Source organism: Cololabis saira, chromosome 8, assembly GCF_033807715.1.
Source record: "Cololabis saira isolate AMF1-May2022 chromosome 8, fColSai1.1, whole genome shotgun sequence".
NCBI classification, from domain to species: Eukaryota; Metazoa; Chordata; class Actinopteri; order Beloniformes; family Belonidae; genus Cololabis; species Cololabis saira.
In genome coordinates this window covers 22,465,530-22,491,240 of record NC_084594.1, presented here as the reverse complement: position 1 = coordinate 22,491,240, position 25,711 = coordinate 22,465,530, and the positions used below count along the sequence as shown (strand labels likewise).

General features: G+C 40.3%; 2 protein-coding genes across 8 annotated transcripts in view; one reads left to right on the top strand and one right to left on the bottom strand.

The window, feature by feature from the left end:
* Positions 1-2,736, top strand: part of ca16b (carbonic anhydrase XVI b) — a 109,280-nt gene extending 106,544 nt beyond the window's left edge. For all 4 annotated transcript variants that reach the window (XM_061727293.1, XM_061727291.1, XM_061727290.1 and 1 more), the window contains 2 exons: positions 38-173; positions 592-2,736. In XM_061727293.1, coding sequence (XP_061583277.1) covers positions 38-173; positions 592-738 — 283 coding nt within the window. In that variant the 3' untranslated portion in view covers positions 739-2,736. The remainder of the gene's footprint in view (positions 1-37; positions 174-591) is intronic.
* Positions 2,737-12,328: 9,592 nt separating this feature from the next.
* The window catches only part of cadpsb (Ca2+-dependent activator protein for secretion b), a 72,434-nt gene continuing 59,051 nt past the window's right edge, over positions 12,329-25,711 (bottom strand). For all 4 annotated transcript variants that reach the window (XM_061727267.1, XM_061727268.1, XM_061727270.1 and 1 more), the window contains 11 exons: positions 23,335-23,491; positions 23,089-23,230; positions 22,207-22,368; positions 20,622-20,777; positions 20,382-20,529; positions 20,208-20,282; positions 20,035-20,118; positions 19,105-19,137; positions 18,811-18,918; positions 13,706-13,810; positions 12,329-13,631 (listed from right to left, as the gene is read on the bottom strand). In XM_061727267.1, the coding sequence (XP_061583251.1) occupies positions 13,455-13,631; positions 13,706-13,810; positions 18,811-18,918; positions 19,105-19,137; positions 20,035-20,118; positions 20,208-20,282; positions 20,382-20,529; positions 20,622-20,777; positions 22,207-22,368; positions 23,089-23,230; positions 23,335-23,491 (1,347 nt within the window). In that variant the 3' untranslated portion in view covers positions 12,329-13,454. The remainder of the gene's footprint in view (positions 13,632-13,705; positions 13,811-18,810; positions 18,919-19,104; positions 19,138-20,034; positions 20,119-20,207; positions 20,283-20,381; positions 20,530-20,621; positions 20,778-22,206; positions 22,369-23,088; positions 23,231-23,334; positions 23,492-25,711) is intronic.

Genomic DNA, 25,711 nt, shown 5'->3' with positions numbered 1-25,711 from the left:
CGGTTGTTCAGAGTGTGTTGTGCACATCTCCTCCCAGGTACGGAGCGGTGTCAGCGGGGATGCTCTGTGCCCTCACCACACTGTCCCAGCAGCTGGAGAATGAAGGAGTCGTGGACATCTATCAGGTGGCCAAGATGATTAATCTCATGAGGCCGGGAGTCTTCACTGAAATAGTAAGTTTAATGCTGATGTAAGGACAAACAAGGGGACTTTTGGGTCACCCGCTCTTAATTGGAAACAATGATCCGTAAAATTTAAAGCGTCGACATGCTAAACATGAATTAATGAAAATGCATGCCACTGGCAAGCAGCTTTGAAGTAAACATTCTTGATTTTAAATGAAATTTGCTCTGTACCTGCTCGGTGTGTAAATCAATTATCATTTAGCATTTTTTGCCAGAGACATTTGCTCATGAAATTGTTAGTCTTGTCCATAACTTGTTCTGCTCCCTCAAACAGCCAGGAAAACTGATCACAATCATTTAAAGGGGTCACATGTATGTTTAAAAAGAAATGATGATAAAAGTATATGACATTCCGTAAATGGTTGCCAACTTGATGCGTGTTTGTGTTTGTGTTTTGCGTGCGCAGGAGCAGTACCAGTACCTTTACAAAGCCATGCTCAGCCTGGTCAGCAACAGAGAGTGCAGCCTGAGCCCCATGCACATGGACACTAATGGGGTGGTGGTCATTGCAGATGAGTCGGACCCAGCGGAGAGCATGGAATCGCTCGTCTGAGGACATTCTTGCAGCCACTCAATTTGTAGGAAAAAAGAAAATAGAAAAAAAAGAAAAAAAAAATCCAAGAACTTTTCTGAGGCCTTTTTTGCCAGACTATTGATTAAACAAATAACCTTATTACTTTTTATACTGATAAAAGTTTTTTGATATTTATGTTTTTGTCCTTTATTTCTTGTCTTAAATGTTCTCCTGCTGAGCGTTTGCACCTGTTTTAAGTTGACATGAGGAAAAAGCAGCTCTGTCCAGTTTGCACTATATTATCAGTGTTACTGCCTAAAACCCAGTGAGAGTGAAACTTTTCCACAGTTTAATTCTGGCGTCACAGCAAAAACCGGTATCCTGGACTGCATCGAGGCAAAGCTGAAGCATGAAGACCAGGATGAGCATCCACCACCAAACAAATCTCAAAACAAAACACTTCATCACATCATACCATAGCCCAGCATGTATTTTGTCACTTTGTCACATCAATAAAACTGTTTTAAGGCTCCACTCCACATGAGCGAAGCTTTTTATCACAAACAAAGAGACTCATAGCTGCCTATACATCAATGTCCCAGTATCTCACTACTGTCTTGTAAAATGTACTTATGGCTTATTTTGTTAAACTGTGTTAAACATCTAATGTGAACATTTACCTATTTTTACAGATATTTATATTGCTTTATATATATATATATATATTTTCCCTGTACTTTTTGCCTTTTTTTTTTTTTTTTTTTTGTCCACTGGCCTTGCTGTGGATTCATAGTTTTGAAGATTCTGTAGATTTTCATGTATAGTCGATAAACCTCTGGGTTTTTTTTTTTTTTTTTTTCAGCTTTCGTTGTTGCTTTTCTAACCTCAGCAGTCACAGCTTAGCCGTTAACACATGTATCTGTACCGACACAATGCAATGCCTACAAAAAAAGGAAAAAAAAAAAAAAGAAAAAACAAAAGGATTCACTCTACACAAAGTTTTTCATGTTTTATTTTCCAGCGGATTTTTTTGTCACAGTCTTAGTAATTTGGATTTACTTTCGACACTGATCAACATGAAACTTTTTTTTAATGTCAAGGTGAAAAACTTTAAATACGCATTCCTGAAATCAGGACAAAACCCTTCATTCCCTTCCAGCCCATTGAAAGCAGAGATGACATGACTTTTTTAATGTTATTCATTTATTTTTTGGCTTCTTAATACATATTTTTTCACGTTTCTGTGAAATACTGCCAAACTGATGAGAGTGACCTTCGCAGCAGTGCTCACCAGAAGGTGAAGATGCTCTTCAATCCCTACAATATCTTCCTATATTTCCCTCTTTGTAAACATTAAAATTAGGCATTTGTTTTAACGAGATCATTAAATATCGAGAGGTGAATTATTGGCCTTCTTGTACATGTGATGACTTGGATCTCTTGTTTGCAATCAAATTTGGTTCAGTTATAATTATATTTTCTCACTACTACTACTGTCATTTAGCAGATGCCTTTATCCAAAGCGACTTACATCTGAGACGCACCATGGAGCACTAGACTACCACCCACCTTGACATTAGTCTGCTGATCAGTGTCAAGAGAAAACTTTTTTTTCTTTTTTAATTCTGTAAATAAATAAAACATGAAAAAATCTGAAAGAAGTGAAAACTTTCTATAAACACTGTAGTTTCTTTTTGGTGGGTTGATGCTTTATTTGTAACCAAAGATGTGGTTCCAGTTTGCAACATGTAAGTGATTTTGTCCTGAGATCTATTTAATCAATAAGAATTTAAAGTCAAAATTGTTAAAAGCGTGCAGTACAGATTTCCAGTGTCAAAAGTGTGAATTTAACCAGAGTTAAGCATGTTTCTGTTTGAGCCTCAGGAACTCACCTTCCCGATAATCTGACTTTGTGATGCTTTCCTCATATTAGAAAATAAGGTTTCAAATTCAGAATGTAAATTGTACTTTCTTTGGGCCAATATTCCTTCTACGCGTTATTTTGTGACTATAATTATAATCCCTTTTAAACCCTGAGCATCACTTTCTCTTGAGTTATTTATGCATCTTCCTGTTTTCCAGGGAACATGGAAACATTTGTGTGATCCTAAAATCACTCTGTTTCAACTAGCATTTAAAGCAGCACAAAGGAAGTTCTATTTACATTTAGTCCAGAAGACCACAACAGCTGGATCATGCCTTGGATTTAAATGCAAGGGAAACACTGAGCACATACATGAGATATGAGCGTACCTGAAAGGTTTCCTAAGAAAAAGAGGATTCTAGGCCACTAGTGGACAGAAAAGAAGACAAGAACAGGAATATCCCGAGCAGAGACATAAACACTCAATGGCCTACTGTAGTCATGGCAGCGCGTGGAGGTCTCTTCTGGAAATTCTTAAGGAACGAAGTCTTTGGGATCAATAAAAGTCAGTGTAGTCATCCAAGGCTTTAAAGGCTTTAAAGTTAAATTACAGTTTCATCTGCTTGATGTTCAAACCAAAAGTCGCAGTACAATAAACGGAATTTAAGATTGAAATGAGTTCATTCTGGGACTTGTACCATCGTTATTACAGCTGTTACAGAATGTCATATATTTCTATCACTAGCGGAGCAGGCGGGGGGGCAGAGGGGGTGGCCGCCCCGGGCACACTGCTGCGTGGTGGGGGCCCACGCCGAAGAGGGAAAAAAAAGTGTTCTGAATAAAATAAGGAAAGTTGGACTATATAACAATTGCGTTCATAAGGATAAAGTTGTTTAAAAAATACAAATGAAAGAAATAGTCCCTTCTCCCCTTGTGTGTCTGCCTGTCATGCACGGGTACGTGCGCGCATGTTGTCTGTTTACTTTTAAGCCGGAATTATGGTTCTGCGTTACACCAACGCAGAGTCTACGCCATAGGGTACGGCGTAGGGGGCGCGTCGTGCGTATCCTACGCCGTAGACTCTGCGTTGGTGTAACGCGGTACCATAAATAAGCCTTTAGCGAGTTGTCGCATCAGAAGTAGCAGGAAAGTCATGCTGAGTTTCAGCAGGCTGAAATGATTAAAAACTATCTCCGGGCTGCATGGATGAGGCCTCAAACCTCACCTTGCTCTCAATCGAGAGGGACATCGACATTGATGAGAGCAAAGTGATTGAAAGGTTTGCGGTGATGAAGAACTGGCTGATCGTTGAATGTGTAGGCCTACCCCCGCCTCCTTGGATGGAAATATGTTTTGTTGTGGTTCTCTGCTCACTGCTGGATGAAACCATCATTGGTAAGCTGTTATAATATTAATTATTTCTGATGACATTGTCATGATGCTGAATATATGGCATTTCCTATATTGTCTGTTGCTGTTTGACAGCCCTGTCGCTCGGTCATTGTGTTAAATACATGTCGTCGCACATTGTAAACTGTTGTCGTGCAGGTTGAACACGTGTGTCTGAATTGTGCTACGCGCCGAATCCGACATCTATGGCTAAGATGAAAACTTAGCCTTAAAAATAAAAATATCCCCAAGTCACAATTATGAGATAAAAAGTCGAAATTATGAGATAGAAAGTCATAATTATGAGATAGAAAGTCGAAATTATTAGATAGAAAGTCATAATTATGAGATAGAAAGTCGAAATTATTAGATAGAAAGTCATAATTATGAGATAGAAAGTCGAAATTATTAGATAGAAAGTCATAATTATGAGATAGAAAGTTGAAATTATGAGATTAAAAGTTGAAATGACTTTTTATGTCATAATTATGACTTACCGTGGGGATATTTTTATTTTTAAGGCTAAGATTTCATCTTATTTTTTTCTTTTACTGGCGGAAATGAGCTTCCATAGACATCACTGGATGTCATTTGATTTTTATCTCCAGTTTGACTTATATCTTAAAGTCTGCATTAGGCTTATAATTAGGTTTGACATAATGACTGGCAAACTCCATGGTGCTAGAACCTCATGTGAAGGTTCTGACCGTGTCGCCTGCTGCTGTGGTTGTGTGTCGGAGGCGCTGATCTGTGGCATTTTTTTAGCGATTATGTTCTAACGGGGATGTTTAGACCAAAAGGGCCCATCTAGAATGCTTCGCCCCCCCTAGGCTGGGACCCCTGCTCCGCCCCTGATTTCTATTATTTGGAAAAGTTACTATTTCAAGATTTATTTAATATGTACCTACTGCAAATACTTTAGCAGGCTCTACTACAGATTAAAATACTATTGTAAATACTCAAATGCCTTGTTAATCCATAACTTCTACTAGTCTGCTACTAAATGCTAGTTTGACAAGGCCGTTTTCAAAACCAGTAGGCTACTGAAAACCAGAATGGAGGTCGTGGTTGCTACTTCGTAGTATACGACAGTAAAAGCACTGATTCTTTAGCAACATCAGAAGCGGGTCAGGTGACCACTGTGATCACCTCATGCAGTGGTGGACCATTGCAATATGGGAGGTAGAACACAGTCACATCAAAAAATCAATGTCTACACGTAGTGCACTAATCTATATAGGCGAGAATATAGTGAATTCATCACCAAAATAGTTTTCATCAGAGCTGTTTATTGCAGAGATGAAGCAGAGGATGGCTGTCTCCTAATGCCACCTCGATCAGTGGTACACCACTTTTGCTTCAGCATAGGCTACATTAGGTGCACTATGCAGGGCATAACAATTCACACTGCATATTCGGTCAGCACCTCCAAATGGCAAATGTGCTATCAAGTACGATGTATAAATGAGGCTGGGATGATGAAGGATACAGCCTGGTTAATTATATATTGGAGATTTTCCCAGAAGTAACAAAGCCCTCTGGGTAGTTTCTGCATACTACAAACTGTCCAAACCTTTTGCAAAAATCATTACCAGTGCTATAATATCACTTTCAGAGCAGGGTACGTGAGGTACCAGTGCGGACCGGGGAGTTCTCCTTTGATTCAAGTTTTACTATTCATGGGGACATTCTGTGCACTTATACATGTATAAAATAATTAAAAGCACACTTTTGAAGGAAAGTTTACCTTGCATCTCACTTTTTTCCACATCTAAACCTCTTTAAACCACAACTGTTATTCATTTTCAGTTTTTAGCAACAAACATTTTTTTGTGGTGGCAAACATAATTTGAATATTTATGCACAATATTGGGGTTTTCTTGTGTCCTTTAGCTATTTTATAGCTGTAATAGAATTTACTTTTGTGGAAAATGTTTTTCTTTAACTCTCCAAAGCAAATTAGCAGCAATCACAGCAACCCGTCCGAGGTCCCTGCTGGAATGTGGACCCGATTTTCTTGACATTTACTTAGTGCTCCACTGGACTATTGTGTTTGCTCATTTTAGCCTGATCAGTGGTTAAATCTATTTTGTAATTTAAAATAGTTACACGGTCTTCAGAAATAGAAGTTTGCTCACTGTAGCGCTGGAAAGCCTTGAAAACGTTTTAATTTGGCATTTTCAAGGCTTGAAACTAATCAAATAAATAGACATTAAAGACAGTCTGACTTAATGGCTTGCTATATATATATATATATATATATATATATATATATATATATATATATATATATATATATATATATATATATGAAGAAAAAAAGAAGACCTGAATTTTGGGAACTTCTAATGTGAGTAGATGACAACAGACCTTATCAGGACTTAACCTGAACCTCTAGTCTTGTACCTCGGAGGTGGGAAGTTTCTTTCTTTACTGTGAACAGCTGTTTGTAATCAAAGGTTGTGTGCAGAAACAGTCCTGACCAACACTAAAAACCTCTAAACACTGGTAAAATGTCACTCACATGAACAGCAGCTCTTAACAATAGCAGAGGGATGGACTGACTTTAAAACGCTGGTGGTGTTTTTGGTGGTGTTTTTGGTTTAGCCGCTGTGTGACGGAATTACAAGTGAGCATCATTATATTGTGTGCAGGCTGACCATTTTGTAACTTCATTGTGTCTATAGTATCTATCTAATAGACAGTCACAGCCTGAATGGTCAGTTACAACATTTGTTTGTTGTTTAAAATTGCACATATTTGTTTAGTGTTTTAACATCTTGGAGCAGTTGAACTCACAACAGGCCACCAGCCTGATCTTGGTTGGCTGGGCTCTCAGACCAGGTGCTGCATTCTCTCTCACATGGTTAACTGAGCTTCAGGGATTTCCGGTTCTTCCCCGTGGCCAAGATTTGCTGAGTTTTCTATAGAGCTACCACTATTCTCAAACAGCCATGCCCCATGAAACAGAGAACGGGGTTGTGGAGTGGAGTATATCCCTCCACCCACTCATGCATCCTCCCACTCATACTCATGTTGGACGTGTCAGCAGTCCAGCAGAAACGCCCAGCAACACTGACTACATTTACATGCAGTCAAAATTTGGGTTATTGCTAATATTCCGGTTACTGAAACATTCGGATTATCCCTGTATACATGGTAATTAATCATTCGGGATATCTCGATCAAACCAGCGACGCGCGGAGAACATCATGACGCAATTCCCGTTATATCCGCTTCTTATTCCTGTATCCAAATTCAAAACAAATGCTGCTTCGCGCAACTTCTTGTAAATCTCGCTATCCCGGTACTTTCTAGGCCTACCGTCTACAAATGCCAAAATGTTCATATCCTTCATTACATTTATGAAGTGATTAGTCTCCTCTTCACTCCAAAAGTGTGGCGTGGTCTTGCGTTTCTCCATGTTTAGAACTACGTCCTGGACTCAAAACACCAGGATTCCTTGCGAACAGAGCATGCGCAGAAAACAAATTCCTGTTCCGTTTGATCGTGATATCCCATTTTGGCGTTTACATGACCGAATATTCGGGTTTTAAAAGGAGTAACCCAGGGGAGCAAATTCGGGTTATTCAAAGGGGTTATTAGTGTTTACATGGCCGTGCAAATTCGGGTTATTGCCAATATTCGGGTTTTAAAAGGGTTATTGACTGCACGTAAACGCAGTCACTGTTGTTCCTGCAGCAGGAACGCTAAGCAGTTGTTTTTTTTTCAAAATAAAAGTAAAGTAAAACCAGCTGCTCAGAATAGAGTTGTAAACACATGACTGAAGCCGGTTCTTTTGCAGGATATCGCTTGATATTTTGACCAGAGCATCTAATTGAAATTTCATTAAGACCTTTGGAGTTTGCTTCAAATTGTAGGAATAAAAAAGAGACAATATGCCTTCTTTATCCGACTGAAGACAGCTGATAAGTTTGGAAGTAAAATTATACAATATAATAGAATATAACAGTAATCTTTTTTTTTCTAATTTTGTGTTGTATTGTATCTAATGTATACAACTGATATAAATACATAATACATAATTATATAATTAACATAAGACTTTACTCATACAATTTTTTCCAGTTACATAACTTACTAGCGATAATGTAGATACCACTTCTCATGCTGCTTATTAGCTGCTGTGTGTCTGGAGTTGGAGGTCTATCCTCAGATAATTACTATACTATACTATACTATACTATACTATACAATACTATACTACTGTTTAGCTTTTATCCAAAGCGACTTACATATGAGAGAACAACACAAGCACAAAAATCACATAGGAGGGTCCAGCTGGATAAGTGCTGGTCAGACTGCTGAGAGTCCAGTTGGACACAGGTGCTGTCGCGCCAGTGCTAGAATATCTTTTTTTTTTTTTAAATAAGAAAGCTACGTCTAAGAAGACACCATCTTGACGTAAGTGCATGCATCTTACTAGATGCCGAAGTGCTCCTTAAAGAGCTGGCTCTTTAGCTTGCTCTTAAAAGTAGGTACAGACCCTGCAGATCAGACAGTTTGGTAGGACATTCCACCATCAGGGAACAACGGAGGAGAATAGTCTGGCTACTGATTTCATGCCACGTGGTGGTGGAAGCACCAGCCGTCTTTCGCTGAGCTGTGGAGAGGGAGTGTAGCTCTGAATCAAGTAGTGAAGGTATTGAGGAGCCGTTTGCGTAATTGTTTGTAATTATAATTATAGTAATTATAGTGTAGAAACATGACTAGCTTTTATTAATTCATGCTTAGCAAACACTTACATAAGTTCACTGCCATTCACATCCATTTTCTATACCCGCTTCATCCTTTGTGTGTCACGGGGGTCTGCTGGAGCCTATCCCAGCTCATTTCAGGCGAGAGGCAGGGGGTCACCCTGGACAGGTCGCCAGTTTATCACAGGGCCACATATAGAGACAAACAACCACACTCACACCAATCTTGAATCATCAATTAACCTACTACGCATGTTTTTGGACGGTGGGAGGAAGCCAGGGCACCTAGAGGGAACCCAACCCACGCAAGGGAGAACATGCAAACTCCACAGAGAAAGACCCCCGCCGGGCCTGGGAGTGGAACCGGGAACCTTCTTGCTGTGAGGCAACAGTGCTAACCACCAAGCCACCGTGCTGCCCCACTCTGATACAATAACTACATATTTTATGGTCTATAATATTACATTTACTACATGTGGACACCATATGTATATACATTTGGAAATTAATGCTAAATGTCAGGGTTTTATTTTGAAGCCTGTCTTTGTGTTTAAGTTCTGGTTTGACCTTAACCCCTGTGTATATCTGGTCTTGTCTTTCCTTTGCTCCCTGCTGGGCCATACTGTTTCCTCCCTCTGTGTTTTTCCACGTCAGGTTTTTCACAGTTTTTGTTTCATGTCCATGTTCAGGTTTTTGGTTCTTGTTTGAGCTCTGGTTTTTTGTATCCTGCTTAGCAGCGTTTTGGTTTTGTTTGAGTTAAATCAAATCTTTTGGTACTCCTGCCTTCTGCTCTCTTGCATCTGCGTCCTCATATACCACTCCCTGACACTAAATTGCACTTCAATCAATTTTATATACGTCTCAAATGAAAAAAAGAGTCTTTGGGGAAATATAAAGTATTTTTGTGCAGATTTGCTGAAGAGATACAGCACATGGCATAGCTGGAAACAACCAGTCCTGCTGCATTTTCTTTTTATACAGTTAGATCAGAATTAGTCATGATAAGACGTGATTAAAAATGGGGACTTCCAGCCTCGGTATTTAGGAATTACAAAGTAGCCTACGTCATTTTCACAGACTGAACCTGAAGAGAAGTTAAATGGCCAGGTGGTTTCCATTCCCCTATTACATCCAGACCAATTAAGCAGATAAAAAAGGTCTGGAGTTGATATCAGGTATTGAGCTAGTAACTGCCGAGTGCGACGCGGCAGGGATGAGAATCAGCACCTCCAAGACCGAGGCCATGGTTCTCCATCGGGAAAGGGTGGCGTGCCTTCTCCGGGTGGGTGGGGAAGTCCTGCCTCAGGTGGAGGAGTTCAAGTATCTCGGAATCTTGTTCACGAGTGAGGGAACGATGGAGCGGGAGATTGACAGACGGATCGGTGCAGCGTCCGCAGTTATGCGGTCGATGTACTGGACCGTCGTGGTGAAGAAGGAGCTGAGTCGAAAGGCAAAGCTCTCGATTTACCGGTCAATCTACGCACCTACCCTCACCTATGGTCATGAACTTTGGGTAGTGACCGAAAGGACAAGATCGCGGATACAAGCGGCCAAGATGAGTTTCCTCCGCAGGGTGGCTGGACGCTCCCTTAGAGATAGGGTGAGGAGTTCGGTCACCCGGGAGGAGCTCGGAGTTGAGACCCTGCTCCTTCACATTGAGAGGAGTCAGCTGAGGTGGCTTGGGCATCTGTACCGGATGCCTCCTGGACGCCTCCCTAGGGAGGTGTTCCAGGCATGTCCCACCGGGAGGAGACCCCGGGGCAGACCCAGGACACGCTGGAGAGACTATGTCTCTCGGCTGGCCTGGGAACGCCTCGGACTCCCCCCGGAGGAGCTGGAGGAAGTGTCTGGGGTGAAGGAAGTCTGGGCATCTCTGTTGAGGCTGCTGCCCCCGTGACCCGGGAATGGATAAAGCGGCGGACGATGGATGGATGGAGCTAGTAACTGGCAGTTGTTTGAGTGGCATTTCTGATTAAATCCAAAGAGATGTGGATGCAAGTAGAGAGAAAAAAAGACCCCATAACAAATCTATAGGAGAGACTGGCTTTTGATTGTCCAAGTAGCCTACTTCTGGGCCTGACTATTGAAAGCTTAGGACTGCTCAAAATAATAATACAAAAAGAGTACAGATATCTGTACGGTGTTGTTCAGGAAAGATGTTTCAAGATCCGATAAATCCAGGTCTCGCATTTAGATTTTCTTTTTTGTCCTTTTGTTCAAGCAGTGGAGCAGAAACAACAGAGCATCCAGCTCCACCTCAGTAAGCACCAGTGCAGCTGCCTACCAGCACAGTGGAGGCAGCCTCTGTCTTGGTCGGCTTGCAACAAACATCCTCCCACCCACTGTTATTGTTATTATTTTATTTTATTTTTTGTTGTGTGTTGTGAAGTGCTCTTTGCGTCAATCAAAGTTGGATTTGCAGCATTCATTGATTTCTTCATGCCGCTTTTGAATGTTTAAGATGAGCAGGAGATGTCAACTCAAGCTGATTTGATTGTTTTTTCTATACATTTTATTCAAAAGATTTTCATGGCGCTGCCTTCATCAAAAACACATTTACGGGTATCTTTCACATTTTTAATAACAAACTTGTTGAAAGTCAAGCCCCTTATCACGTTATGCTCTCATATTGTAGCAGACAGCTAATAGGAAATGCCAAATACACTTAAACAGAGGTGACACATTTGAAACGATGAAACTTTATTATTTCCACCCTTTCATCTGTCATCCTGTAAAGTGATGACAAATCCGGATTTTGGTTCTTCAGCACAGTAACATCCAGTTCCTTGTGACGAGGAACTGAAATGATGGTTGGAGGGATCCATATGGAAATCTATTAAATTAAATTTAAAATAATATATAGGCCTATATAAAAAAGCTTGAATTACACTTGGGAAAAAAATGTAAGAAGCCGGTTCTCTGTTTCTCTTCCTGTAGTTAATGTTGTGTTATTTCATGGCAGATTGAGCTGGTACATAATGATTGAAGGCTGGTGTCAGGTGCAGCATGAATTATCACACGAAGCTGCTAATGGATGAGTTGACTTCCAGTCAAACCCGGAGCCTGTTGTCGCCCTCTGCTGGCGGTTTGTCGCCAAACAACGGAGCTCATGGAGGATACTGTTTTCAGATTAAGATGCAGATCTTCCTCATCAACTATTGTTCCATCTTATATTTTATATGATAACGGTATGATATTACCCGCTGAGCAAAGTTGAGTATGCGTATGGATTTGACTTTTTCTTTCTTTCGTTTTTTTTCAATTGACATCATTACAAGTATGCTGAATTAGCTATCAGCAGTTTCCTTTTCTTTAATCACATCAGATGAAGGTTAACACTTTGATTGTGAAGATAAGTAAAGCCTCATTTTCTGTTATTTCTATGCTGATTTATGGACATCTGTCAAGGGCTGAATGTTATCCTTGCGATCTAAAAGTCACACTGAATATAAACCTGTCTGCAGCAGCACATGGGCTTTAATACCAGAGACTTAGAAAGGACATAGCTAAGATAAAAAAAAAAATCCCTTCAGAATTTGTCATTCAAATGCAAATCACTCAAATAAATTACATTTAAATCACAAATGTCAGCTGCTGCTTTGTTTTCTGGTCAGTTTGTTTCAGGCAGAGCTAGTAAACATGACAGAGGATGCACATGTACAATAATTTTTATTTGGAGGCCACAGCTCTTGCATATTACAACTGTTGGCTTTCATAAGGCAAAAAGCAAGAATGAATCCACCAGCTAATTCACACAGAAAACAGAAAGCGTTTGGGGAGGGTGGGAACCCACAGGCATGCAGCGATGGCTCAGAATGCAATGTACAGCATTTTATATTTATATATATTTATATCATATATACAAAACAACAGTGAGACCCAAACAAATGCCACACATCTCATTCTACACAGTTACAGAACAAAGACGGACCAACTTTTTTCTTTAATAAAAAAAAATATTTTTGCTCTTTTCTCTGTAAAAGTGCAACTCAATTAAAATAGAACCTGTTTCAAGGTTTTTTTTTCTTCTTTTTTTTTAAAATGCTGAAACAAAAATAGAATCTTCCAAGTTATCAAAATGGAGCTATGAGAATATTGCATCTCCTGAATACCCTCTCACTGAAGTCTCGCTGAAGTTCAAGATTTCTGTTGAACCGTGTCTAATTGAGATGAGATCACATAGCATTGACACATGATAAAAATGCAGGTCTAGACTTACTGCCGGTGTTGATAACAGTGAGTAGACAACAGTTTATCTGTAACAGCCGTAAACAAATACAGAGGTTTTATTTTCATTTAGAAGCAGTTGGCATTCACTTAAAAACAGACAAGACAAAGAAAAGGGTCCACACACTCATCATCACGACAACGTACCATTAATGAATGTAGAATACGACAAAGAAGCGCCATATAGGTTTGCATTGGACAGGGACACACCTATTAATCTCACTCAACATTGTCAAACAAATGGTTCTCCATATTGCTTAGTAACACATAGAAATGAATTTAGAAATGCATGAAGATCAAAGATAGGTGCTATCTTCATCATGACACAGCTAAACTGCCAATCATGGTTATTTTTGACTTTTTTTTATTTTTATTTTTCTTCTGTATAACTTCTATTTTATAGTTAATAGTTCCTTCATAGGCATTTCGAGCTGACAAAGAGGTCCTAGAGTGGCTATCTGAGTTGGTACATGCATCGGTAACCAGGCTAAAGTCAAAAGTGTGAAAGGGGGTCGGGGTGAGGGGGAGGAGGGGTTTTGATGATTGCTGCACAGGCTCTAGTCGTCCTCTTCATCCTCCTCGTCGCTGTCCTTCATGGAAATGCCCGCCATGCCTCCTTCCCTCACCGAAGCAGTGGCCTCCTCCAAAGTCAGCCTGTTGCGCACCGTATCGTACATCTTAGTGTTCAGGGTGGAGTCAAGGACACCCTGCAGGCGGAAATCTCTGTACTTTTTCTACAGAGGCACAGAGACACGTCAGAACAGGGGGACACCATTAAGTCTGGCCGTCTCACGGAGCCCTTCCTCACCTTTGTGATCCTGATGAGGATCTTGAGCTGGTAGACGTGGAGCTGCTGATCCATGCGTTCAGTGAGCCAGGTCCCCAGCAGGTTCATGGTGGCAGTGTACCATTGCTGAAACACATAAACACAACACTCTCCAGCAAAACACGAAGCCACGTGCAAACTCTAGACACCGAAAAAACATGATGATGCAAAGCCGAGGAAACTTAAAAAGACTGCATAAAGATTAAGGTTATCAATATGAGAGACAAAATAACCACATAAGACAATGAAGCTAACAAAGAAAAGGACACAAAAATGAGATAAAAATCATCACAAAGATATGCAAATTGGCACAAGAGATCCAGCGTGGGTGTATGATAGAAACTATCAGATGCAAAATGTACGCCATGAGACAGAAAAACAACCATTAAACATCAAAGAACTGAAGAAGAGCAAATCATAAACAAAACCGCATCATAAGGAAAACCATAAAGAGATGAAAAATAACCATTATTAGAGTTGAGTGTCAAGAGAACAAAATAATAGAAAGACAGACCGCTGGAGACAGAAAACAAGCACAAACTGTATTTGCATGGTTTGATGTGTTTGAGTCTCGGTCCTCAGCAGGATGAGTGGGCGGAGCCTGTTACATGTCGCCGCCCAAGGGGCTTGTTGTTTCATAATCTGTCCATATCTACAAAACAGCCCGACATTTCACAGAACAGAATTAGCAATCAGAGCAAGTTAAGATGCTGTCCAACATGAAAAAAATTCAATTGATCTTATCAGCTACAGAAACATTCTGAGTTACAGAACCGTCAGCTTATTTGAATCCTGAATCTTATACAATTTATGCCACCCAGGCTGCTTCCTGACTTCATGTGACTTTAACCTGGCCAGGTCTTGACACCCCATGTTGGCCTGTAAATCCCTCAGCCACAAACACAAAATCAAAATTTTAAATTTAGAGGTTTGAGTTACAGGAACTGAGTTAATCCCTTTTGTTAGATCCATGTGAGTCCTGTATTGGAGTGCACTGAAGTAGGTGTCAGCTTTTCCAACTATCCAGTTAAAAGCCTGTTAAACAAAAACAAAACTACATTTCTCAAAGCAAGTGGTCACAGCTGCTCTAACTTTACTGTAATTTTATGATCAAGGATTAGTTACATTACAGAAAGACAGCGTATTTGCTTTCTTGCCATGTATTGGATAAGATGACCTCCCCCACTCTGACATCTGCAGGGGGTTCAGCTTAAGCCTGGCTCTGCCCAAAGGTAACAAAATCCTCCCAGCAGCTACTCAGCTGTTGGATCCAATCCATGCAATTTCAAAGGAAGGAACTCCAGGAAATGTGATTACACAAGAAGTGATAACGCGTCCCGCTGAGCTGATCCGAAGACAATCTGCACTATTTAATCAATCTAATATCTGTTGATTCTTATTAGTTAATCATCCCAGTATATTACAGACGCACACAACTGTGACATCCATGTGAACACAATCCACTGGACAGCACTCTGAAGAGGTGAAAGCGAGCGTTCCTGGAGGAGTGTACTCAGTGCACCAATTCTGCAGCTACTTAAAGGAATTAATAAAACACAGGGAAGTAATAAAGCGCTTACAGATTTATCTGGTTTAAACTGCAATTACCTTTTGAACTGCCACAAATGGTTCAAATCAATATTTTGTAAAATCTGCATGGTCCATCCATTACTGAAGGCAATTTCTCAGCCTTTATGTATTATTTATGCAAGTGGAAATGCTGAGCTGCAGCTTTATTGCCCTACATTTGCAGATAGGAAACCAATGTGTGCAGGAAAATGAAAATTATAGTTTTGACACAAGTTCATTAGCAAAAGAAAAATAGAATGAGAGTGGGTAAATGGTTAGCAGGAAGAGAACACGGTGCTATTTTCTTGTAGCTTTTTTTTTTTCTTTCTCTGTTTTGCTTCAGGTCTCTGTTTCCCCCGATTAAATTTACAAGAGAACACCACACGTGACTTTGGAGAAACAGCTGTAATACCTCTGTGAAAAGAAGCTAACTTTAAACTTGTGAGCAGGCAGGAGTGCAGACGAAAAACAAAACAAAACAAAAAAAGGGGGCATATGAGCCCCATGTTGTAGGTATGTGGAGTTCATTTGTTTTGGTTGTTTGTTTTTTTTACAGTGCAGATCAGGATTAGGTGAAAGTCTAGAAAATGCAAATGCCTGTCCACGTCACAGTGGAGTTGAGCGTGCAGTGCATGCAGACCTCGCAGGTAGGCGGTAGGCTGAGTACGTGCTAAGGAAGACTGCTCTATGAGCAAATGAGGCAGAGCTCTGAGGAGGAGGGTCATGCTAGAAGATGTACACAGGAAGATTATTTGACTCTATTGTCATGCCAACCAACTTAATGTGATAAAACAATGCAACGCAACGCTAGAGATAAGTACCACTTGATCTTCCCCTTGTTTTTTTTTTAGCTGAAGGAGGCAGCAGGAATGGTGTTACTCAGAAAAGTGGAAATTAAAAACAATTGGAATAAATCAGTGAAAGAAAGAGAGATAAAACAGAGACCAGTGCAGCATCTAGGAGCGACTTTGACCTGCATGCGAATGGATGGAGAGACGTGCATTCAAATGAAAGAAAAACTCACAACATCTAATTAACATAATGAACATGCAGTTTAAACGCCAAAACTGTAACAGTCACAGCCTGAGAAATCCTTGAATTTAACATGACAGTGCTGAGTAGGGTTTCGGTAGACTTCAGGGCCACAGAGAGGAGACGAGGGATAAAACTGCAGAAATACTAATGAAACATGAGGAGACACGGGAGCCGGTGCAGACCTCAAAGACAAAAGCACCCACTTCACCACAGCTTCACTCCTCACGCTATCACAGAGTACATATCAAGCCCATCCGGCACAAAACTCCTGCTTCTACAGCCAAGACACATTTAGGAAAACCAAAAGGGAGACTTCTGAGCGTCTGTCGGACACACTTCACATCACTGCCTCACAGAAACAAGTGTAAACACACAAAGCCGCCACACAGCTGTACAGATGCAGGTCTGTACAAGTAGTCACTGAATGACATGAAGCACACACGTCACGGCGTTATGTGTCAATCAAATCACACATGGAGGACGCACAAATATCAATGTATCCTGTTAGGATTATGTTTGTTAAGACAGTGCTCTCTTCACTCTGTAGTGCACTGGTTCCCAACCCGTTTGGCTTGTGACTCTCCCTTTTATTATACTTCCTTCCCAGAAAGCATCACCTTTTACTTAAAATTCAAGGGGCAGCTGCATAAAGCTAAATGATTCCCACATTTAGCCTTGAATACGCTCTAAACCACATGTGCATATAAAAACATTGATTAAAGGAGCAGTGTGTAAGATTGTAGGTCGAAATATCCCATAATAACCTACAAAACACCAAGAGAGTGAGAAGGCATAAGTGCAGTCATGTCACAAAAATGATGACCATGAATTTGGCTGCTGAGAGTTAGGGTGCTAAATAACTGGCTTTGCTCCATCCAGTCTTGTAATACCAGTTTTTGTTTGACTAAACACTTTTGATGGTAGCGCAAGTCAAGTTACTACGGTGTCAAATCAATGTCAAATGTGTCGATCTCGTCCATGTCCCGCCAGCCGGCAGTAGATTGACACAGTTCTGACATGACTTGACTCAACACTGAGAGACGGTTTGGAAACGGAGATGGTTTTAGAACGGATGGCGAGAAAATGAAAGTGTAACTGAGAAAAAAGAGATTTTTAGATTCTGTTTTGATCCTCACCTTTTGGGGTTTTGATTATGAATATACTTGGCATTAAATGACGCCTTTAGAGGGACTGTGCAATTTCTAGTTTCTTACACGAGGATAGACCAAATCACTTGACGCAGTTGCACTTTTCTGATTGGAGAGTGGAGTATGAATTTGATTTTTGGCTTCACATTACACATCGCTCCTTCAAGCTGTGAATTGGAATTAAAACATTAGGTATAAACGGATTAAAAACTTCTGAACGGTAAACTGTTCTGGAGGAAAATCTGTAGGTTCGTACTTCAGGATCCTGACAGAGGTGAGAAGGAAGTGGTTTGGACCACAGAGGAGTTTTCAAGGAGCCACAACAGCACCAGCAGAGCCATCTTCATGCACGACCACGACACAAGCTTGCAGCTGTGGGAGGCCTGATAAAGCTTAGTACACATTTAATCATCTACTCTGCAGTTTCCAAATGGTTAATTAGATTAACATAATGAAAGCTGTGGGATTTTCCATTTAAAAAAATTCATATCAGGCTTGATTTGCTTTTAAATGAGGTGCTCACATCCTCTCAGGACTGGTTCTGCGCTTGTTTTATTTGTGTGAGCATATGTATGTTTTTAAGCACACACATCTGTCTTTGGGAGTTCAGCAGCTCAAATATAGTCTGGAGAAGGTGATTTGGATCACAGAAAATACCAAGAGCATGAAGTTTCAGATACAGGAAAAATGTAAACTTGAGCAGGTGTTTGTTATTCTGTGTTAAAGAAAAGAAGAAGCATATTTACTGCATGGTCTAGTCTCTTCAAAGGTAGATATTTAAAATAGTTTATACGGAACCAGGAGGTTGGGAACCACTGTTCTGACAGATGGAGGGTAAATAACATGTCAGCCTGTGAGTGCGACATGATGCCGCCAGCATTATTACATCACATGCACTAACTGCACGGCTGGAGTGTCTGGAAGGTGAGTGCAGTGTGGTGATTGAAAAAATATCAGCTGGAGATCTGGCACAAAAAGATTCTGGATGGCTCTGTTCTTTCCACAGAGAGCACTGCTTCAGATAATCCTTGTTTGAGGATGCTTGTACAGGTATGGACACTTTTTGAATTACAGATTTTTTTTTTTCTTTTAACACAAATGCCCAAAAGCACTGTGGCGATGCACACCAGGATGCAGAGGGCAGCTGTGATTCAGACAGGAGAGAGACAGACAGAGAGAAGACAAGAGGAGTAGAGGATCATAAAAAGCCTCTCCTGCCAGGCTGACGTACAGTTCCTGGTCTCAAAATGGGACTTATCCCTCTCTGCCCTGTTGTTTTGCCACATTTTGGAAGGCCCCTCCCTTCTTGAGCGGAGGAGACGGCATCTTACTTACATCAAATAACCTTTCTATATACACCTCCTCATTGACCTTATCACGAAGCATGTCCTGAGAGTGGCGCATAAAGGTCACATAGCCGTCGGCTACATCCATTCCAGGTTTCTGTGAAAACAGAAACATAACATAGTCATGACTTTGGAAAGATCTGACTTGAGGAAGCCTCAACTATTAATTACTGTTTTAAGAAGGCAGGAAAATAAAGTACTTTTGATTGCATGTGCTTTTGTGCAGCTGGAAACACACACAAGCACTCAAACAAGCATAAAAATAGGACGGTGTTGAACTTACAGGTACATCCACATATTTTGAGGCAGCCTTCACCTGAAACGAGAACAAAAACGGTCAACAGTTTGTACTTGTGACACTGGGTTTGAAACGGTTTTGATACTGAAGATACCAAACTAGAGTTTGGACCTTACTTCAAGGTTTAATGTTTTATTTCTAATTTTCATTTCATAAAACAGCTCCTCAAAAATTAATAGCTTACGTCTCTGGAAAATCAAATATTCAACAACGTTATCTTTAAAAATATCATTTACAGAAACATTTAAAATTAGTCTCATTTTTATATATTTTATTTAAGTAGATGTTTCTATCCAAAGTGACTTCCCCAAAAAATATGTAAGACCATTTAAGTTTACAATATAAAAGACTATTGTGTTTTAAAGGGTTTAATCTTGGTGTGATCACATGATTAAACCCTTGGAGAATATAATATTTTATTAAATAAAAAAAGAAAACCACTACTCATGTTTTATATTTCAGGACCGAGAAAAGCTTTTGTGAACAGGGTGGATGTAATATCTCCATGCAATTATATTCTTTTGTAACCCAAAATGAGACTAATCACCAGTTTCAGGGCCTTGCCATACCCTGAGGGTTTAGCCAGGATGTGCAGACGTATCAACATTTCTCTAAAACACTGGTATATGTTGAATTAATAATGTTTTTTCTCCTTTTTTTTCAATTTTGGGCACAAAGCGTATTCCTAATGTGTTGGATGTATACGTAACATATACATGATGTATTAGTGACTTGTATAGAACATTTCAACAATGTACAGATGACTATATCAACGAATAGTTTTTGTGTTGTTGGCTTAATTGTGAAGGTGTGAGTGACGGGGACCGTAGGTCCAAAACCTTTTTACAGTAAACTATATTGCTGTAATGGAGCAGTTCATGGACAAAACACTGAAGTACTCAAATCTCATCTTACCGTGAATGAGAGGAAAGAGGAGAAGAGAGTCCCTTCATCGTATCTGGAAATCTTAGCCAACACTCCTTCCAGAATGGCAACAAACTAGGAAAAAAAAAGAAAAAAAAGAGGAATCATCAATATATCGGATCAATGTATTGGAGTTAAAAGCCAAAGTTGAAATACAGTCGTACCTTTGCAACCAGGAGCTGGATCATGTCCTTCACACTCTCCTCAATCAGTTCATCGATTTTGGTGTGAAGTTGTTTCTAAGAAATTAAATAAAGCAGAAATTGTTTCATGTGAACTGATTCAAAATGATGTCATTCTGCAAAAATGGGATGGTTGTTTCGGGGTCATGTCTTTACCTCTTGGCCCAACTCCATGGCACACAATTTTGCTGACTGGTCCTTGGCATCCACCATCACGTTGAACATAGTGCATAATGATGGAGACACACGGAAATCTGTGGACTTGCTGCTCTTTACCAGCTTGGACTCGAACGCCATCCGAGTGCTGCAATCCAAGTGAAATGTTACATAGAGTGTAACATGGGATGATGTGGATAAATGTGAATTATCTAGCCTCTCTCAAGCACAGTCACAAACCGCTTGACGCAGTTCTCAATCATGTTGCTCGACATGAGTTTCATGCGACTCTCGAGGTGTTTGGCAAACTCGTCTTCGGGCCAGTGCAGGTCTCTGATGAAAGTCTGAAGGGCGTCCAGCTTCCAGAAGAGGTCCTCCGACGTCCCGGAGCCGTTACTGCCATCGACCCAAACACACACAGGTCAGAAAACAAAGCACGCCCCGCTACAGAGAGTGGCTCAAAGGTGGACACGGGGGGGGGCGGGGGTGCGAGAGTTGTTGTGGCAGGTGCAGAGGAGGTATTATTCCTCTATACCTGAACACAGGAGTCTTTTTTTACTCTGGCCATACACTGACCGCTCTATTCACATGTTTAGGTCATTTTCATTTTGGTTCAGATGTGTCTAGAAAGTCAGTGTATGGGTGAAAAGAAGCAAGAACGGTCTACTGTAACAAATCAATAACCATACTGCACAGCATGGTTATTGCATGGTATGTGAAGTGGCCACATGCAGGTAAAGTCACTGCAGATACAGCAGCTTTTCACACTATGTCAAGACAAAGGTGAAGGGAATGGGGATGTGAGAGAGGGCATGTAAAATGATAATAAAAGACATCAATGATGCATGTCCAAGAAACATTAAATTGTCTCAGCTTATCACAAGCCCTCTCTCAATATCCATGTCTCCAGGCTGGTAGGGCCCCTAAAAAAACTTACCAAAGAAACCATGCAGAGGTTTTCTAGAGTACCCCTAAGTAGAGCTGATTGGGAAACATGAGGCATACAGAGCTGGGAAGGAGATGTGATAAAACAAAGAGGGCTGAACTTGGAGCCTCTCCCCTTTATCATCTCTGAACGATGACTCCATCTTCACATCCAAATCAGACCACCAGCAAGTGATAAAGGTCAAAGATGAACCCATGCCCCTATTGCTTACATAACCGTTATCCCCCTATGCATCCCGGACAAGCCCCCGTTCCTGTTACGACCTGTCTTAAGCATACCTGCGAGGGTTCAGATGAAAGGCAGGTTGAGCTAGAGTGACAGATGTGCAGCATTCTCGCTGATGAAGCTAATTTTGTTTTTGTGTTGCATCCTATGGACAATTTTTTTAATCAGTTTTTAAATTTTACATGGAGGCCCACCAGACAGGTCGTAAGAGCTAATAAAGAAAATGTCCACAGATGTCAAATTTGGGGAAAATGCTGAATTTGAAGAATGCAGATTTTTTTAAATTTTGACTTAAAAAAAAAAAAAAAAAAGATTATTATTGTGGTCTTTGTCACCACATCTCAACTCAACAGCATGCACGTTGAGACAAATGAGAGTATTGCAGTTTCTCATTTCAGAAAGCAGTACCTCATCTACTCTAACACCTCTCAGAGAGACCTTGGCATGAACATGAATGTAGTAGTTCCAATAGTTTTAATTTAATGGAAAACATAATTCACTTTAGACTTTGAGAGTTCCCAATCTAAGGCCGTAAATATGTTGTACATTTTTTAGTATACGCCTGCTTCATTTTTTAATTCTCTTCAGCATCTTCATACCAAGTTCCCTTCTGCTATGCTTAGTAAGTCTAAAGTAAACTAGTTGAATACACACTCAGAGTCATATATAGCAGCCATCCATGACGGGGTAGAAAAGCTAGGCATTTGTGGAAGGTTAACTGGTAGTCCTGCTACTGGCACTGGCAGATTTGGTATTTTGGGAATTTGGAGGTTCACATTTGGTAGATTCACATTGGGCAGATTACTTGTTAAACTCCTGCAGAAAAGACAGACAAAAAGAAAAAAGAATCCATAACAGTGGTGTGGGAGCTGCAGAAAACCATGTAACACATCATAAAAGGAAAATCTGAAATTAGGTGAAGACAGAAATGTACATTAAGACATATAAACAGGACAGAAATTATCGAATACACACTTCAAACAGAAAGGTCTGCAGATTCAAGTGAGCTTGACACACACATATATTGTGCAAAAATGTAGCGAACGTGAGAGGCAAAGTAATACTGAAAAGAATGAACACATACTAAAACATGACTTTTACCTTAATAAATCTTAAATACACTCTTTGCAATACAAATATGAAAAAAAGCCATAACATATAAATCATAAGGGCAACATAACAGACTGAAGACTTTTTGCTTCTGGTAACGATGTCAAAGCACACATTATGAGATTAGCTTACAGACAAAACAACAGAAATATTACGTGTTGCCCTGACCCCAATGTGTCGGAGAAAGAAAAAGACACATTCATTAATCAAAGAGTATTTCCAGAATAAATAACCTGTTTCTTTCATAGAAAAAGTAGGTTATTCAGCCCACTCTTGGCTCATTCCTTAACAGTGAACCCACAGGAAGCACACTACAGCTACTATCCCAGATTTTTCAGCCTCCACAGTCAAGTCTATCATCTGAACAGAAAAGCCTTGCATCTCCAACCTTCCTACAGCCTTACTAGAAAGACAGAGGCTCCTTACTTCACAGGTTCCCAGGACTCTCTATCGAAGCCCTTGTGAATCGACTGAGCGATTGAAGTCTCCATCAGATCCACATATCTAACCACAAGAGGAGCATACAGATCCTGAAGGTGTTTGTGGAACTTTCCATTGCACAGATGATCTGTGGATATGAAGAGTGCATGGAAATTAGCATGTTCTTTCTATTTAAGATTAGAATACCCAAACGTCATAATGGTATGATGTGGAACAAGTGCATGAGCTCACAGTCTGATCGGAGGAAGTCGTTGAGTAGCTGGAAAAGAGGGAAGCTGTCCCAACTTTCAGGAGACTGGATCTCCAGAGCTGCATCCATGTCAATGGCATAGAGGGCCAGGAAGTTTTCTGCATGCTCAACCATGAGGTCTGTCCACCATGCAAACGCCTACAGACACAGCAGGAGGGAGAGCACAAGGGTGAACAAGGTCTCCAGTTAGGAGAGGGATGGGAGATGAGAAAAGAGGGACATAAGCTTTTTGAAAGGAAATACTACTGAATTCCTCACATATGTACTGTTTGATCAGGTCTAATATTTTAGGAAATGCCTTTGTACTTTCTTGCCAACTCAATAACTGTCCAGTTCATGTCATAGATTTCTATTAAGTTTCTATTAAGTAATGGGACCTTGCAAAACCCCTAAAGGCTTCAAATATTCCACAAGTGGACTGGTGCATCATTCTTGATAACTCATCCAATAAAATGTGTGGATAATTTGTACCTGTAATTGAATCCTTTTAGTGAGAAAGAAGCACAACAAACTGACATAAAGTTGAATAGAACATGCAATTAAAAATAAATCAATAAATATAGATTTCTGTATATAAATGATTTCTTGTTGTATTAATGCAATTATATATTATGTTTTTTGGCCATTCATATAAATGACGACCGAGGATCTTAGGAAATATCTTTAAACTTCTTAATGTATTTTGGGGGATATTTTTTAAAGTCTAATTATTTTTAAAATATTGTAAATACTGTACAATAAAAACATAAACAAAATTTATTTTTCATTTCTGGTTTTATGAGGACTCACAAGTCACAGTGGGTGGTTGCTCTGTACTGGTCTGTGTTACTTTTACAAAAGTACTCTGATGATGAGGATGGAGAAATTGTCCTTCAGACAACATTTAGAGGAATGAAAAATGCAGAAAAAAACAACAAATATCCACATTTATCCAAAAGTTATTTGTAATGGAGCGTATGGGGTTTTGCAAGGTACAATCATAGAATCGGTCACATTTATAGTTTCAAGTACTTTGATGTCATGTAACAAGGACTTTTTGGTTTGTCCTTTGTTTGTCTCAGTGTTTTACGTTAAAATACACTAAATATGCTCTGATTCCAGTTTCCTGTTCAGCATACAAACAACAGGATGGTAACCTTTTTTATTTTCATCTCATTCACTGCAAGAGGGCGAAATGAAGCATTTCCTAAAATGTATATGACACAATATATGATTTTTCTTGCCACGTTTTAGAATATTTATGAACATTGAGTGATTTTACCACGTTGCATGTGGATCCTGAAACTTGCATGTTTGCATGTGTTTCCGTGTGTGTTTGCGTGTTTGTTTGCGTGTGTGTGTATGTGTGTGTGTTTGCGTGTGTGTTTGCGCGTGTGTTCTCATCTCCCTTCACATACACCGAGTCCAAATCCACAGTTTTTTGAGAAGGATTGCATGTCCATACTTCGTTCATTACAGCTTCTGTGCATCTGAGGCAAAGGTGCTTTTCTCATGCAAACATGGACCTCTGCATGCCATTTGTCCCACGCTGTGGGATGGACGGGTCCGCCATTCACATCAGCAGCAAACCCAAAGCCTTCCGGATGTGAATGTGACTCATGCATGTCTTTGATTAGGCACACCAAAGACTGCAGCACGCAGCATCTCTGGAGAACAACTTACGCCTGTTCCAATTACCTAAGTGAGTCTCTGAGATTCAGCTGACCGTTTTCTGACACAGGCAAGACTTCCTCACTCTTTGGCAGAAAGATTAAAGTAGTTGCTGTGCTAGCAGTCTTGGCTTATTTTTTTTATCATTCAAACCAACTTGTTCCCATGTTCAGTAAGTGAAGCTTAATCTTTTCAAATCATGCCGCTCTATTTGACCGTTTTCTTGAAAGTTATTTCTCCACCTGACTTAACCACCACTATGGCAGTCATAACCTTACTTACCTTATTACTTACCTGACCCCCATCCCAGAATTTAAAAAGCATGACAACTCTAATGTTAGAGAAACAGGCAGCAAACAACGCTCTTTTCCATCACATTCAAGGGGGTACACTCTCATGACAGTTAAAGGGGAAGGGCAGTAAAAGTTTTTCAACAGGAGCAGGAAGGGGAAACACGCAAAGGCAGGTTATCCTCCAGCCTTTGACGGTGGTTAAGCGACACAAACAGGGGCCTGAGAACTCCGCATCACACTCGGTACTCGGCCGCGCAGGCTGGAATGCTCTATCAATGAAAACCGTGTCAGGGAACCAGTTTTGGGGAATGTGCTGATGCTGAGGGGGAGAGGATGTGTGGCATCATCTACTTTACATGCACAGTGCCTTATGGGAGTTTCTCATTCAGCTGGGCTACATACCTCTTTTCCCTGC